General features: G+C 32.4%; 2 protein-coding genes across 4 annotated transcripts in view; one reads left to right on the forward strand and one right to left on the reverse strand.

Moving 5' to 3' along the window:
* Window positions 1-17,690, forward strand: part of LOC105181424 (Molecule interacting with CasL) — a 288,317-nt gene that overhangs the window by 68,153 nt on the left and 202,474 nt on the right. Inside the window, exons 3-5 of one of the 2 annotated variants that reach the window (XM_025307903.1) lie at window positions 5,332-5,460; window positions 10,894-11,239; window positions 12,197-12,521. In XM_025307903.1, coding sequence (XP_025163688.1) covers window positions 10,952-11,239; window positions 12,197-12,521 — 613 coding nt within the window. In that variant the 5' untranslated portion in view covers window positions 5,332-5,460; window positions 10,894-10,951. The remainder of the gene's footprint in view (window positions 1-5,331; window positions 5,461-10,893; window positions 11,240-12,196; window positions 12,522-17,690) is intronic. The other variant, XM_025307902.1, reaches the window with a different exon arrangement.
* On the reverse strand, window positions 13,946-17,630 carry LOC105181423 (uncharacterized). Of its 2 annotated transcripts, XM_025307904.1 has the most exons (5): window positions 17,154-17,630; window positions 16,847-16,918; window positions 15,762-16,344; window positions 15,329-15,655; window positions 13,946-15,026 (listed from the first exon to the last, which is right to left on the reverse strand). In XM_025307904.1, exons 1-3 carry the CDS (start codon window positions 17,514-17,516, stop codon window positions 15,970-15,972), a joined length of 810 nt encoding a protein of 269 aa, XP_025163689.1. In that variant the 5' UTR covers window positions 17,517-17,630; the 3' UTR covers window positions 13,946-15,026; window positions 15,329-15,655; window positions 15,762-15,969. The 2 variants fall into 2 exon arrangements, with proteins under 2 accessions (XP_025163689.1, XP_011136478.1); XM_011138176.2 differs by lacking the exons at window positions 16,847-16,918; window positions 17,154-17,630 and having other exon boundaries at window positions 15,762-15,967.

Raw genomic sequence — 17,690 nt, forward strand, 5'->3', positions numbered from 1 at the left:
GCTCTATTATAGAAATATATTCTTGATAATAAATAAAGTAAAAAAATCTAATAGTATTTTTTCTTTCGACGAATAATTAGCGAGATATCGTAAATTAAATGTTGAGAAACCAAGTTTTCCTTAAATATTTCAAAAAATATTAGACAAATAAAAAATATTTCAGACAAAAGTTGTTAAAATTAATTGGTAGAAAAAGAAGATATAATAAAAAATTGGGCTTTCTATTTTAATTAAATTAATTGTCCTTCAACTGACCTTGAAAATGCCATCCAAATAAACTGATAATGCTTTTCTCTTTCCTCTTCGAAATCATGGAACACGTATTTTAGCTTTTTTCAATATCTTTCATAGTTTTTGAGATAATTAGCTGGAAAGTTTTCAAATGAACACCCTGTATATATCCTACACTATGTCCCACTTGAAATAATATAACTTTTGTCTGAGTCATTTCTCCATATTTTCCATATTTTTCGAGATATTTCGCTGTCAAAAATAAAATGGGACATCCTGTATATACACTCACTCCAAAAAGAAGCGATACACTTAAAATGTGGGAAAAATTTGCCAAACTTCAAATCATAACTTGGTAAATAATAAAGATAGAAAGGTCTTTAAAAAATGAAAATATAGTTTGGAATCTCTAATTGAAGAATCGATTTATTTCAATGTAGCGAGAAAAATATATTGAAAATGGCGGATGACAAAGCAAGAGCATGCGAAGTTGAAAAATATTTGTCCGAGTTTGCCACGGTACATGGCGAGAGTCAAGTGTCGTAACGCAATCGGATAAAAAGCATGTGATAGTACAAAGTCTCCTCTTTAAAATGCCTTTTTAATCTAATTAAAATTTAATTTAAAATGCCTTTTTAATTTAATTAAAGTCTTTGATACGATGATTTTTCGCCGAATTATTCACATTTGAAAAAAAACAGTGTTTTACTTTAAATGCGAATTATTCGGCGAAGAATCATCGTATCGAAATGATTAAAAAAGTATTTTAAAGAGGAGACCATTTTCCATTTCGCATGCTCTAGCTTTGTTATCCGTCATTTTCAATAAATTTTTCTCGCTGCATTGAAATAAAGCGATTCTTTAATTAAAAATTCCAAGCTTCATTTTCATTTCTTACAGACTTTTCTATCATTATTATTTACCAAGTTATGAGCATTTGAACTTTGCTAAATTTTTCCCATATTTTAAGTGTACCGCGTTCTTTTGGATGAGTGTATTTAGTTGTTATTTGCTCTCTACTTTGTAGGAGTAAATCAAAAATTCATCACCTGTTATGATGTCATATATTGCTCTGAATTGGCCGTAATCATATTTTTTAAGCATTTTTTTATATTTCTTTGTTCCATTTGACCATGTTTTTGGGCTTCCGTTAGATTTTGTGGTATGCAACAAATATACAGCTTTCTAATGTCAAGATGATCATGTAAGATTGCTTTGAGTCATATCAATGACTAAGGAATTTTAACCAGCTTACTAGTACTGACTCATATATGAGCGAGAAAAAGAAATGCCACAACTGATAATGACTCATATATGAGCACTGAATAGCTCTGCCAATTTTCAACAGATTTTCATCAGACTCGGTAGAATCATGTTCTTGGGTTGCTGATTATACAGGCCTGCAAAATTTCAAAAACTTTATGCGTTTTGGATTTCAAAGGTCATTTCCTACGTAATTTTGTCCGCTGAATACGAATCCGGCCTTATAATTTTTCTATCACGTCAAGTTTTCGAGATAATCAGGTTTAAATAGCCAAAAAATGCTGCTTTTCACAATATTCAACCGATTACACAGGTCTGTATGATTTTGTGTTTTGGATGTCAAAGGTCATTTTCTACGTAATTTTATCCGCTGAATACGAATCCGGCCTTAGAATTTTTCTATCACGTCAGGTTTTCGAAATAATTAGTTTTAAATAGCCAAAAGGTGCCGTTTTTCACTATGCTACCCAACCACTGAAGGTAAGGCTAGATAATCCAGCCACTGAAGGCAAGATTAAAAAGCTGCCCAGTCACTGAAGGCAAGGCTAGATGATCCAGCCACTGAAGGCAAGATTAAAAGGCTGCCCAGCCACTGAAGGCAAGGCTAGATGATCCAGCCATTGAAGGCAAGGTTAGATGATCTAGCCACTGAAGACAAGATTAAAAGGCTACCCAGCCACTGACCAGATGATCCAATTACTGAAGACAAAAGCGAAAATGTTAATAAAAAAAGATTTTATTTATCCAGAAATAGAGTCAAAAGAGCGTTTCTTGGACATTTTACTATGAACCACATCAGGAATGTCTCGCTTAATACTCCAACAGTAATCTGCTAACATATGAATATTCCATCGACCCTGATATCTTTTTTCATCTCTTTAATATCCTGATGAAATTTTTCCCCTTGTTCCTCGCTTACGCTTCCTAAGCTATATTTGGGGAAGTAGTCAAGATGACTTTTCAAAAAATGTATCTTTAGATTCATATTGCATCCTAATTTCATAAACTTTTCAAGCATGTTACTCACCAATTCTTCATATTTAGAATCTTTTTTGTTTCCCAAGAAACCCAGAATCACTTTCTTCAATGAAACCCAAGCTTCTCTTTCTAAACAAGTCATTGTTTTTTTAAATTTCTCGTCTTTAGTAAATAATCTAATTTGAGGCCCAATAAAAATGCCTTCCTTAATCTTTGCATCACTGAGATGAGGAAACTTTGTAAAGGGATACCAGGTATGTCGGTAATTACTTTCCGGTTTTTGTAACAGATGTCACTAGCCATAAGTATACAATGTTATGATTTGATACATATGTCATTTTATTCTACTGAGATTAACCTCAAAACTACACAAGTTACGTTCCGCCAAAATAACAGCGTTATAGATTAATAATTTTTTGAAAATGTCGAGTTTTGTGCCTGAAAACATGCATTTGCGGCACACATTACTTTTCTTGTTTAATCAAAAGAAAAAAGCCGCTGAAAGTCATCGTTTGCTGGTAGAGACTTACGGTGAGCATGCTCCAACCATAAGAACATGTGAAACGTGGTTTCGACAATTCAAATGTGGTGATTTCAACGTTCAAGACAAAAAACATTCTGGTAGGCCGAAAACGTTTGAAGATACGGAATTGCCCCGCATCTTCAAACGTTTGTGTCTGTGTGTGTGTGTGCGTGTGCGCGTGCGCGTGTGCGTGCGTGTGCGTGCGTGCGTGTGCGTGCGTGCGTGTGTGTGTGTGTGTGTGTGTGTGTGTGTGTGTGTGTGTGTGTGTGTGTGTGTGTGTTCATTCTCAGGATAAGGACTCCATGGATTGTCAACTTCACGGTATTTCACTCCAAACCTTCTTGCAGCGTGTATGCGTGTGTGTGTATGTAAAAGAGAGAAAGAGAGAGAGAGAGAGAGGGAGAGGATACTGTATTAGCATGTGTGCTCACCTCTTGCACGGATTACTTCCTCCATGCGACGGGACATACTCCTTATGACCGTTTGAATTTCGACCTGGGTAATGTTATTCCATTCAATTTTAAGAACTCTTCGAAGTTCTGGCAATGATTGTGGAGCAGATGCATGATTGTGTACTTTTCTGTCGAAATTGTTCTATAGATATTCAATGGGATTTAAGTCTGGACTCATAGCTGGCCATTCGAATAAATTGATGCCTACTTCTCTACAGAAGGCGACTACAGAAATCCAGTACTCTTCTTGCAACGTGTGGTCGCGCATTATTTTGCATGAATATGAAAGTCTCTCCAATGAAAGGCGCATATGGAATAACGTGGGGTATCAATACTTTTTCTACGTATACATCTGCGTTCATATTTCGCTGGAAAAAATGTAATCTGAATGAGCAGATATTCCTGCCCAAACCATGATAGGGTCTCTGTTATAGCTGTGGCGTTCATTCACTGTGCAATCTGCAAAGCGTTCCCCAACTCGACGGTAAACCTGTTTTTGCCCATCTACAGAGAACAGAGCAAAACGGGACTCATCGCTAAAAAGAACGTTACTGCAATCTGCAGACATTTAATATCTATGGTTGACTGTAAAATCGAGTCGAGCTACGGGATGGTGACGCGTAAGCGAAGGTATACCTGCTGGTCGTGCAAAAAGGCTGTTTTCCCTCAATCGATTCCGAACAATGTTAACACACAAGTTATTGTGGTGGATGTCCTTTAAACTGTTTCGAATTTGAACAGCAGTTTGATGACGATTTTTTAGTGAATTTATAACAATAAATCGGTCATCCCTCTCATCGGTAATACGGGGACGTCCCGAACTGGATCTTCGCTGGAAGGAATTGGTCTAAGTACCTAGTGTAAGCACGTTGTATGGCTGACATCGATAAGTCAGTTATGGCGTTAATTGAAGATGGGAGAAGCTGCAGATACATTGCTCACTTGACTTATCGGTGTCATGGCATGGAGGAAATAATCCGTGCAAGAGATGTGCACACACGTTACTAATACAGTATCCTCTCTCTGTCTCTCTATTTATCTATCTCTTTTTCTCTTTTATATATACACACACACGCGCACACGCCACAAGGAGGGTTTGGAGTCGTGAAATACCGTGGAGTTGACGAGCCACGGGGACCTTATCCTTGGAATGAATACACACACGCACACGCCCACGCACGCGCACACACACACACACACACACAACACAAGACAAAAAAGGTATAAATCTAAACGAGCAACCTCCATGTGGTACACTTCGAGTAACACCGACGGTACTGTTTCAAAGCCTTGTAACTCGGAAATTACTGAATAAAAAAATAGTTAATTATAGTGTTTTGGAAAGCTCTTGAGCTGAGCTACAAGAATATGTACTGAAAAATAGAGGTTTCCGTTTAAAATTTTTATATTGACTTTCGAATGATCTCCAAATTTGACCCCAAGGTCAAGATCACCATCAGATAACCTCTTCTGAACTCTACAATTTTTGTCTAAAACATTTTTCTCTACGACTGCTTTCTTCAATGATAATCGAGGTGCTCTATCAAAATAAGACATTCTGTATAGTACATACTTTTTTATTTGTATAATATATACTATTTTTATTTGCGTTTTTCTTTTTTTTGGAAGTAAAACAGCGTCAATTAGCGAAAATATAACTTTTGTACTTTTTTGTCTCGATTTCTAATGAATATAAATGTTTCTGCATACTATTGGGTTGGCCAATAAGTCCGTGCGGTTTTATACTTATAAATGATCTATGATTATTTTTATAGAAGGTAATAACTTTAATCGATTATGTATTGGCCGTTGTTATCTATTATCTTTTGCCATCTTTCGGGCAGCTTCATAATTCTTCATTCAAAGAACTTCCTGTCTTTCTAGGCAAAAAACTGTTCCAAGTGTCGTTTGACAGCTTCCTCACAAACGAAGTGTTTTCATTCAAGGAATTTTGAAGGGAGCAGAACAGATGGTAATCTGAAGGTGCAATGTCTGGAGAATACGGAGGATGTGGTAAGACATCCCAGCTTAGCACCATTAATTTTTGCCGGGTTTGTAGAGATGTGTGCGGCCTAACGTTGTCATAGTGAAAGACGACGTTTCTACGATTCATCAATTCTAGACGCTTCTCGTGGATCGCTGCATTCAATTTATCCAGCTGACTACAATATACATCTGAATTGATCGTTCTGTCGGAAGTAGCTCGTAGAACACAACACCCTTCCAATCAAATTGGAAGCATGATCTTGCTCGGGTGAAGCCCTTCGAAGTGGTTTTTGGCGGTTCGCTGCGCTGTCTCACGATCTTCTGCGCTTGATGTTATTGTAGATGATCCATTTTTTGTCGTCAGTTACCATACGCTTCAGAAATGGATCGCTTTTCTCATGTTTTCCGAGTGAATCGCTGATGGAAATACATTAGATTAAATGAGCTTCGCTCAGTTCGTGCGGGACCCAAACATCGAGACGGCTAACATAACCAAGTTGATGCAGATGATTTTCCACGCTCGATTTCGATATTGGGAGAACGTCTGCAATCTCCCTTGTCGTGTAGTGTTTGTCGTGTAGTAGATTGATGTCGATTACCACCTTCAATTTGTCGCTGTCAATCTCATTTGGTCGGCCTAAGCATGGTTTGTCTTTGACGGAAAAATCTCCGCAACAAAATCTCGCAAATTACTTTTGGCACATATGTTCTTTTACGATATACTCACCATATATTGCACAATTATTTTTACAAGTTTGCGTCGCGTTTTTGCCTTTTTAATATAAAAAAGCTTAATAAGCCGAAAATGCTCGTTCCAGTTATCCATTTTCAGACGCAAAACACACAAGATACACAAGTAATATTTACGTATATTTTTTAAATGCACGTTGAATTGTCATCTGTCAATGACTATACGTTTTCAAGACTTTCAACTGAAGATAAACCTTAGCAGAGCGCCTTGAAGCTATCTAACGAGAAAAACCGCACGGACTTATTGGCCAACCCAATATTTTCACACATTGAATGAAGCTTAGAGATGTCACAACATGTACTTATATCATCTAGAGATTGAAGTTTCTTTACACACACACATACAGACATCATATTGCAACATAATAATGTTATCATGCAGCAAAAATAACTTAAGAAACAGCAGCTTGATCGGAAAATTTTACCATACATACTCACCTGATATTACGTCATTAGATTGTCATTTGTTTTTGGATTCTTACAGAAATAGGAAGTTTTCGAAATATCAGTAGTTCCAATTTACCTTGAATCATATTTTTCATCACAGCCAAGTACAGTTTCATAACAGAGGAATTCAAAATTTATCAAAGAGGTGACGAAAGGTCGTGGATAATGATAGATTACAATTTAGTGTAGTTTGTGTAGGCTAAGCTGTAAGCGAAACAGAGAGATGGTCGAGAAAGCCGCCGCGATAAGCGAAAAAAAAATGCGGCAAGGATGACCACACAAATAGAAAAGTGACACGTACTCGAAGCAATTTAATGATAACGGATAACGGTATTTATTCTCATACAATAATCGTGACAAAAACAAAGCCGAAAAGCAAAAGCATAAAGCGAATAAAGTAAAGTGTGCAATAATGTGCGAAAATAATGTGTCCTTTTCCTCGTTGCTGCTCTTACATCTTTGTTTTGAATCGTCCTGGAGGCTTCTTATTGGTCCACGTTGACGCTGATGTGCTAGCGGATAAAGACAACGAGCCGTCATATTATTCGAGACATAATTATTGATGATATGTTGTCAAATACATGCTAATCAAAGACTCACGAACAATAGCTAACATTCAAAACAACGATTTCGGTCGCCAATTCTAATTGTCTGACAAGGGGAGGACGCATCGACCGGGAAACGGTTTGGAACGAAACTTATGAAGTTAATAGTACTTGACTACTAATAACTCATGGTAATAGCATACGACGCAATATCTCTTCGTTTTCGAGAAAAAACGGTCTAAAGAAAAGAGTCAACAAAGTGTATGAGTTAGTAAGAAGGGTATTCAACGAAGCGGCGTAGCGCAGCAGCGAAGGTAACGGACTACCGAGCTGACGGCTGAGGTTCGATCCTTGCTGTATGGTTTTTTTTTATTCTGTAAGCATAAAAATGAAACAGAAAATATTAATAAGTAATAAAACTGCGTTTCTTAAATATATTAGTGTTTGTTAAATATATTATTAATGATTTAAATTGCAAAAATACCGTAAATCTTATCTATAAAATATATAGTGCATGAGATAATTTTTATATAATAATTGCAATGGAAATAGGAGTAGAAATATATTATATTTTCGCTGGAGGATTTTTTGATAATAATTCATTATTCTCGTAAATAGAATTCGCATATACGAGAGCATTAGTGAATTCACCTTTAAAATTTTCATTTTCAAAAGATCTTTCTTCTAGCATTCTACATCAACTATTTTGCTTGTTGAAGGATTCTCTGACATTGTTATGATATATGTAATTTAAATATCACCGAAACTGCTCTGTATCACTAGTAAACGCACACTGCTGCTTGCTCTACTGACGACTGTTCCAACGCTCGAATCATTTCGTCATTTCTAACAATCGTTTAGAATGACACAAAGGAAGTGTTTGGAGGGGAATTGCCAGAAGAGATAAAGAGCTTTAACACAACATAGAGAGTTGTAACAGAAACAAATATTTTATATATACGATATAAGATTACGAAAAATTATCTCATACTAATTTAATAGCACTCCTATATATTTCATAATAATATTTTTATTCCTATTTCCATTGCAATTATTATATAAAAATTTTCTCATACACTATATAGTATAGTATAGGTAAGATTTACGGTTTTTTGCAATTAAAATCATTAATAATATATTTAACAAACACTAATATATTTAAGAAACGAAGTTTTATTATTTATTAATATTTTTTGTTTTATTTTTATGCTTACAGAATAAAAAAAACCATATAACAGGTATCAAACTTCAGCCGTCAGCTCGGTAGTCTGTTACCTTTGCAGTTGCGCTACGCCGCACAGTGGGCAAAACGACTCATTTTTTGGACAAAAATTTATCGACAGTGCAATTTTCAACCGATTAAAAAAATTTTTTTTTAATTTACTCATGAAACATTGCTCTACAACGTACTCCGGCATTGATGAAAAAAAGCTTAAATTCAAAATGGCGGATAGAAAATGCGTGACGAAAGTATTGAATTCCAGTCGAATGATACTTTTCTCTTATAATATTAAATATATTTACACTGAAATTGTTTTTTAGGTCGTTCAACATGAATTTGAGATCAAACTTATAATTAAAAAATCAAAATAACATTTATTATAAAAGTCAGAAACGTCGAAACTTTACAAGATTTATTGGATTTTCAGAAGAAAGAATATTATGCACTTAGCACATAATTATTTAAAAATTTTTCATATTTTAATATCAAATTTATACAAAATAGCAGAATTTTGTTATATTGCTTTATAACTGCTTATATAATATAACAATATTTAAGCCCTTATACCACGTCAAGGTATTTGCCATTATAAAGGTAATTATAGGGGTAATTATAGGTAATTATAAGGGCCATTATAACTGTTTTTTTGTTTCTTTTTATTTTTTTGTTTCTTTTTTTCAATTTTTTAAACGTTTTTGTTTATTTTAAATGTTTATGTTATATATATATGTTTGAAATTTTTCTACTTACATTGTAGGTTAATATTTTTATATTTTAAATGCTATTTGTGTATATTTTATTATTTTATTAAAATAATATCTTTATGTTTTAAACGCCATTTGTTTGTGTGTGTGTGTGTATGTGCGTGCGTGCGTGCGTGCGTGCGTGCGTGCGTGCGTGCGTGCGTGCGTGCATGCGTGCGTGTGCGTGTGCGTGTGTATGTGTGTGTATGTGTGCTGAATTATTCTATAAAGCATTAAAAAAAAGCATTAAAAAGTTGTACGACTGATTTTAATGCTATGTGCAATAATTCGGCATATACACACACACAAATAGCGTTTAATGCTATGTGCAATAATTCGGCACACACACTCACATACATACACAAATGGCGTTTAAAACATAAAAATATTAATCTAAAATGTAAGTAGAAAAATTCAAACAAATATAACAAACATTTAAAATAAACAAAAAAGTTTAAAAAATTGAAAAGAAACAAAAAAATAAAAAGAAACAAAGAAACAGTACCCTTATAATGGCAAATACCTTGACATGGTATAAGGGCTTAAATATTGTTTTATTATCTAAGCAGTTATAAAGCAATATAACAAAATTTTGCTATTTTGTACAAATTTAATATTAAAATATGAAAAATTTTTAAATAATTATGTGCCAAGTGCATAATATTCTTTCTTCTATAAATCCAATAAATCTTGTAAAGTTTCGACGTTTTTCACTTTTATAATAAATGTTATTTTGATTTTTTAATTTTAAGTTTGATTTCAAATTTATGTTTAACGACTCAAGGAACAATTTCAGTGTAAATATATTTAATATTATAAGAGAAAAGTATCATTTGACAGGAAGTCAATATTTTCGTCACGCATTTTCTATCTGCCATTTTGAATTTAAACTTTTTTTTATCAATACCGCAATACCACGTTGTAGAGCAATGTTTCATGAGTAAATTAAAAAAAAGTTTGAAGTTTTGAAATTGGTTGAAAATTGTACTGTCAGTAAATTTTTGTCCAAAAGATGAGTCGTTTTGCCCACTGCGCCGCTTCGTTGAATACCCTTCTTACTAACTCGTACACTTTGTTGGCTCTTTTCTTTAGACTGTTTTTTCTCGAAAACGAAGAGGTATTGCATCGTATGCTATTACCATGAGTTATTAGTAGTCAAGTACTATTAACTCCGTAAATTTCGTTCCAAACTGTTTCCCAGTCGATGCGTCCTCCCCTTGTGAGATCTGTTTATGTTCCTCGATTAACTCGTTCTTGATTATCTAACGGTTCTATTTAATATTCTGCGGTCCCGACGGAGTTTATCCGCAAACTGTTTACAATAATATCTATACTATATAATTTATTAAATAAATAATAAAAAATTTAGATTTATATACATACCTCATTTTGAAATAATTGATTATTTATGGGTGTCTCTAATATATTGCCTGATTTTATTCTTTATATAGCATCAGTTCCGTTTTTTTACACATACCGTATATAAGGTGTTGTTTAACTAGCTCTCACTAAATGTACTGCGCGATTATTAATTACCAAATTACAAGGTTTAGAATTATTTTTATTTACGAAATGTTTAATAAAATAATAACAATTAAATAAAATTTTTCTAAGTAACGCTCCTTTTTCTTTTATACAAGCACACATATATGAACTGTATCCTAGTAATATGTACAGTGATAGAGGAGCACAACTCTAACTACGCGATGTTTAAGACGAAATACATAGATTAAATAAAGATACATGTTTGCAGGTGATGAGGAATTGACGAATTAATTGGCTTACGAAACTGGTAATCAAGAATCAGAATAATGGATCAACATCAAATGAGCAGAAAGCAAGCAGCTAATTCACCAGAAGTGGCGTTAGCTAACGAAGTGTTCGATCAGTTTTGCAATGCAACTACGTTGAAATCCATTCTAGGCTATTACAGACATTTATGTGAATTATTAAAAATCCGACCAAACGTTATTAATCAGTTTTATCCGAAATTAAAGACGAAGCTGCGATCATGGAAAGCGCAAGCGTTGTGGAAGAAATTCGATCAGCGAGCCAGTCATAAATGTTATAATCGCGGTAAAGCATGTCAAAATACGAGGGTAAGTTTATTATTTTCTATTCTTTTTTAATCTATTTTATAATTGGCCAGATATAAGAAACAAAAATTGTTTAGTTAACTGAAAATAAAAAATAGAAGCATGGACCAATGTGGAACTGGTAATTCATTTTCAAAACTCGAATTTTTTATTAATATTATTGCAGCGTCCTTGAACAGTTGGCATTTCAGTGAAGTTCCAGCTTCATTATTTCTAAGTTGCTCAGGCAGAATTAAAATTATTCAAGTTTATATCAATTTTAAGTTATCGGCTCGGCCTTACAACCCGAGTCGTGCCAGCTAAATTCGTCAACTAGCAATGGCTCCAATCCTTCGGATAAGAGTATTTCGGCACTTGGTTTGCTTTTATTTGAATTCTTGGGCACACGCGAACAAGATTTTTTGTTTCAAATTATGACAGTTAATATAAGATGAATATTATCGATAAGTTATGTAAAAAGAATATTATAAAAGAGTTATGAGTAGACTTTAGCGATTCTATAACATCAACTGCCAAACCTGATATTTAAGCTAAGAAGATATTACTGTGTATCTAGTGGAACATAATAGAGTGATCTATTAGATGTAAATTCAGGATAAATAGTAATTGCTGAACACTACTAATAACAACTCATCGATTTAAGCGATTAAAACATTGAAAAACTCCCGTGAACAACAACTTCTCGATACTTTTTTCTAAGAAAAGATTGTTTCCAAATTGCTTTGGTTGACAAAATTGAAGTTTCGACTTCTGGAATATCCTATATATATTACATATAATCTAACTTAATTTAATTTAAACAAATGTTGAAGGATAAAGAAACCGCTTGATGTCACGTAGTCAAATTTTATTCGGTATGTTTTTATCTGTGTAACGCGTTATTACAAATCAAGTAGTCAATTCTATTTTGAATATATAATATTGCAAAATGTTATGAATTTTTTTGTCGTTTGTTTTTAGGTCCTTATTATCGGTGGAGGGCCATGTGGTTTGCGATCAGCTATAGAGGCACAATTATTAGGTGCTAAAGTTGTTGTTATAGAGAAAAGAGACCGGATGTCTAGAAACAATGTTTTACATCTATGGCCTTTCGTCATTCAGGATCTACGAGGTTTAGGTGCAAAGAAGTTCTTTGGAAAATTTTGTGCCGGTTCTATTGATCATATCAGTATTCGTCAGCTGCAATGTATCTTGTTAAAAGTTGCTTTGATTCTCGGCATCGAGTTCTATGAAAATGTGAGCTTTGATTCTCTGATTCAGCCACCAAGCAATCAGGAAGATGGCAGTAAGTAGTAATAAGTAGTAAAATATTGTAGAATTATTTGGTTTCATTTAATGTATAAAAAATATACAATACATCCTGCATAATGTAAAGAAGTTTCTCTAAAATTTAAATCTTTTTTATTTTTTATTACAATCTTAAAAAAAGAGTATCTAAAAATAGTTAAAAAATACTAATTAAGAAAATATGGAAAAACTAATTAAGAAATACTAATTAAGGAAATGGCCACGAAAATTACGCCTATAGTGGGAAGGATTTTAAGACTCACATAACGTTATTTTTTAATATAGTTTTATATATGTTTATTTTATATACATACAGAGTGTATAAAAAGTACCGGGACGGTGAAATATCTCGCAAACTAAGCATTTTAAAGAAAAATGTTTTAGACAAAAGTTTACAGTTTCAAAGAAGATATGAAACGACTATATCATTTTGTTTACAGATGGCGTCACTTTCGAGATATTCATTGATTATTACTTTTCTTAAATAGAAACCCTAATTTTTTATTATATCGTCTTTTTCTACCAATTAATTTAAACAACTTTTGTCTGAAACATTTTTTTACTTGCCTAATATTTTTTGAGATATTTAAGAAAAACTTGATAACTTTTTCAATATTTAGTTCACAATATCTCGCTATGTGTCGGGAGAAAAAATGATACTAGACCTTTTTGCTATACTTGGTCCGAAGAATATATTCTTACAATAGTGCCCTGACTTTTGTTAACTTGGTGATTTTTGGAAATTTCAAAATCATCATAAAAATTAAATATTTTAATTTTTAATTATTTTTTGTTGTGGTCCTGCTGGCTTCATATGAAGGTAGCAGCGCCACGATTTTTTTCAAAACGGCACGAAGTACAAAATTTTTATTAGTAGCACAAATTAGCACAAAATAAGTACTAAAAAGTTTAATAGGTGCGTTTTGATTTTGCCGATTTGGTCCTGCATACTTCAAAGAGGTATATATCGAAATATGCATATATATAGTTATATAAAGTCAATATTTTTTGTGATGGTATCTGTTTTTTATTGCTACACTGCAGAACTGGTGCAGTAAGTTAAAGTGAGATAAATAATACTTGTCTCATTCTAATTTATTGCACCAGTTCAGCAGTGCAGCAATAAAAAACAGACCTATAAGTAAAAGGACATAAATGAAATTAAATCATGAACGTAAGCAGCAAATAAGTAAAATTACAATAAAATGTCTAAATGGTTCATTTAGACATCCAATTATTAACATATATCATACATATTAACATATATCATACATTATTTTAAATAAAACAATTACCACATAATACTATACTATGCTATATTAATATTAATATTTAAATATTAATATTATAATGTAATATACATTTAACAATACGTTTATTTTAATTATATATAAAAAAATTAAATATTATAATATATCAGTGTAATTATAGCTTATACATTTTTCGATAGTTTAGATTTTATCCTGGTCTGGTATTTGGCCTGTACAGATACGAAGACAGAATGTTTTTTTATAGGTGTATATTTACCATTGAGGCACCTATTTATTATTGTACAAAATTACTTCAGACATGTGGTAATAATCGCAGAAAATATTGCCGTCTTCAGTTCGACATAATGTTATGTACATTGTATAAAAATGCAGTCTACCTTTCCTTCTATTTCTCGTTTGATATAATGTCCAATATTATATTTGTAATAAAATTTATACATGTATGTTTTTATCAAACTCTCTGCATTCTGTAATACTTTTTTCAATTCTGCATAGTCTGTTATATTTCTGCATGCAGCATAGTCTTGGAATGATTTTTTTCCTAAGATATTCTTTATCAATACATGATATGAACTTGTATCGTGTATGTCATGCACGCTTTCATTTCTTTCTTCTGGATGACTTTCTATGATATGAACATATTCATCTTCAACTTCATCCATGTAGATGTCATCTTCTTTTGCTGCAGAGATTAAATCTTTTAAAGAGAATAATAGATTCCCATTGCAAATGTCTTCGCAATTTTGTCCAATTGTATGCCGTGATGATATATTATTAATAAGCAAAACCTTATATGCTCCACAGAAAGTAGTACACGTAGGCTTAATATTTCTATGGCCTACGGAGCGTATAGATCCGAAAAAATTTTCAAGAGGATCCTGATTGATATAACGTGGATTGAATTTCTTGAAACCTTTTCCTCGCAATTCTGTCCATAAATGTTGGAAAGAATTAATACTTTTCATCCAATTTTGGAGGCATACAGATCCTTTCAATGGTTTTTTTGTAACCGGATGTACGTATCTCATTTTTTTAAGATATTGCAGAGCATCTTTCCAAAAATCGTGATGGCCACTATTTTCTACAACCATTACTCGTAAAGGAGCTTCCATCTTTGCCGTATGTCCATTTACTGAATCAAATAATGTATTAAAAAAGTAAAGCACGTCAGCCGTTGCAAGTGCTTCTTCTTGTATACTTATAGGTCCAAATATCAGTGTTTACTGTATGCCCTAAAAAAGTATGTCAAGAATTAAATATGAATTGAAAAGTGCAAAACGTTTCAAAACGTGCAAAAGTAATCCCACATGGCACAGAGTTCCGAAGAATTCACGTATGTCATCAATTTTTACTCTATCATCTGATGTAAAAACAATTCTTTTCTGAAGAATTATTAGAAAATAATTGTTTTTGCATCTGAAATATAGTCAAAATTAGTGACATACAACTGAATTCTTTTGGAACTTTCTGTCATGTAGGATGTGCTTCATTTATTCTTTACTTATATGAATCAACTGATACAACTTATGTGTACCTTGCATTTGGGAAAGCAGGCGAATGTAAGCGGAGAGAGTATTACTAAAAATTTGTACAGCATTTTTGACTCTCATTTTTTTAATTTTTCTTGGAATGACATGTTCCTCCGTAATTTTAGGCAATAAATGATTTAAATTATTAATGTTTATATCTATTTTATACGCTAATTCAGTCGTTTTCCATGATGCGAACTGTCTGCTTTTGCTTGTAGATGATATATTAATTTCTAAATCTTTAGTCACTAAATTGTTACGTACACCTTTGATCAGATAAGGAGGATCATAAAATGGTATAATTTTTTGACTACCTATTTGGAATGCATAACCTATAGAAGAACATTTTATATTTAAATTTTAATTACACATAAATATGTGTCTTTATATTTGTGTTTTTATTGTACAATATACATATGTATATGTAAGTTTACATACGACATTCTGTCCCCTCTTTCCATACATCCCGTGCAGTATCTTTTAAAAGCATATTTATTGCTGCAACGTTTGCAGTTCCCTGATCGCAAACTGTGGCAACAATATGAAACCCAGTTTGGTGTACGATACTTATGACTTTTTTAATGCAACGCATTAATTGCGGTGTTTTTGTAAGATTTTCACAATATCCGAAAAAAACTGGCATTATCTAGCCACTGTATAACTCTCGTATCATAAAAACTAATGCATGGTCTGCAAATTTATTGCTTCTTCTCATTCCCCAATCTTCGAAACCAGTAATTACGTCGTATTTTGAGTCGTATTGTATATGTGGCATTAAAGCCATCTCATCCCACATGAGTACACAATATCTGTCTTTGTTATTCAACGTATTAACTTTTTTGCGTAAATATGTTATTATTATGTTGCATATGCCAGGTCTTATTGTTATTTTTTGTAATAAACGCTGTAACGTTTTTTTGCTAGGCATATTACAAATTTTTTCTAATAATGAATAACATGCAGGGGAACGTTTAATAAGTGATAACGCGAGGATCTTTTCCTGTACAGTATATCGTCTGGCCTAAAAACAATATCACAATTTAAATTTTACTCTTAATTTTATTTCAATGTCACACACAACAATGATTAGTAATAGCCATCAATATTGATTATTAATACAAACTGAAATTGTATTATGCATTTACAGCATAACATATGAACCATAAATTTTTATACATTATAAAGCACGAAATATTGTTACAATTCCTTACTTTTAAAAGAATTAATTTCTTACACATTAATTAAGTAAAAAATAATTAAAAATTACTTATTTTACCATAATTTTTATTAAATATTGTGGCCACGTATTATTTAAGCACAATACGAAAGATGAATGCAATAAACATTCAAATCTGAAATATACATGCTTTAAAAATGTAAAATATTTAATAAATAAAAATTGTATATAAAAATATCTATCAAAGAAATATGAAAGAGACATGTACAAAATCATGCATATATGAGTTTATAACAAGTGCAATATTCTGAAAACAAAAGCAAAAAAATACATTATGAAACATTACCATTGATACATGACAATTACTGGACGACTGAGTAACACGTACTACACCGACTGATTTGTACGTGTTTGGATTCTGTATGATAAAACATTGTTATTATTCCCTTATAAAATAACTAGAAAATAATCGAATTATGATTGAACAATGATTTATTCCATTATTTCCACATATTTTTAAATCATTTTCACGTCATCGCGATTTCTGCTTTGATTATTGTTATTTCCATTACTCTCATTATTCACGTAAAACATATTTTTCTATTAGTTATATCTTATTTATATATTTATCTTATTTATATATTTATACTTACTTGCAATCGCTGTTGGGCAGTCCGTAACTGCATCTCAATTAAAATTCGTTGCGTTTTTGACAGTCCTGCATATTGTTCGACAAAGTTTGAATTCATTATTCCTTGACTTTTTAAAAGCTTTCTCATCTTCATACTTTGTGCCTTTCTATATGTATTTCTTTTTACAAGATGTCTTGCAATGTTATACAATCGAGCTGCTCTTAGACTAAAATGCTCTGATGCTCTTGCATAACTTGATAGTAACTTCTTTGGAGATACATATGTATCATTACATTTGTGTTGCCCTTCAATAATGTTTGGACTGCTCAATGTTTCCTGAAATTTGAAACTGATTACATACTGGTACAAACATTTTATACACATTTATTATAAACAACAATCCTGCTCTTGTTGTACATGTTTTTCATCTGTGACATTTGTAGCCTCGTTCTTAATATGTTGCACTTGCTGTACTGTACTTGACATTTCTTCAGTTGTTTCTGAATTATCCATGTCATGCTATAACAACGTTTCAACATTACATATTGTCGTTCATTT

This window comes from Harpegnathos saltator, unplaced genomic scaffold (genome assembly GCF_003227715.2).
Source record: "Harpegnathos saltator strain DR-91 unplaced genomic scaffold, Hsal_v8.6 scaffold130, whole genome shotgun sequence".
Taxonomy (NCBI): domain Eukaryota; kingdom Metazoa; phylum Arthropoda; class Insecta; order Hymenoptera; family Formicidae; genus Harpegnathos; species Harpegnathos saltator.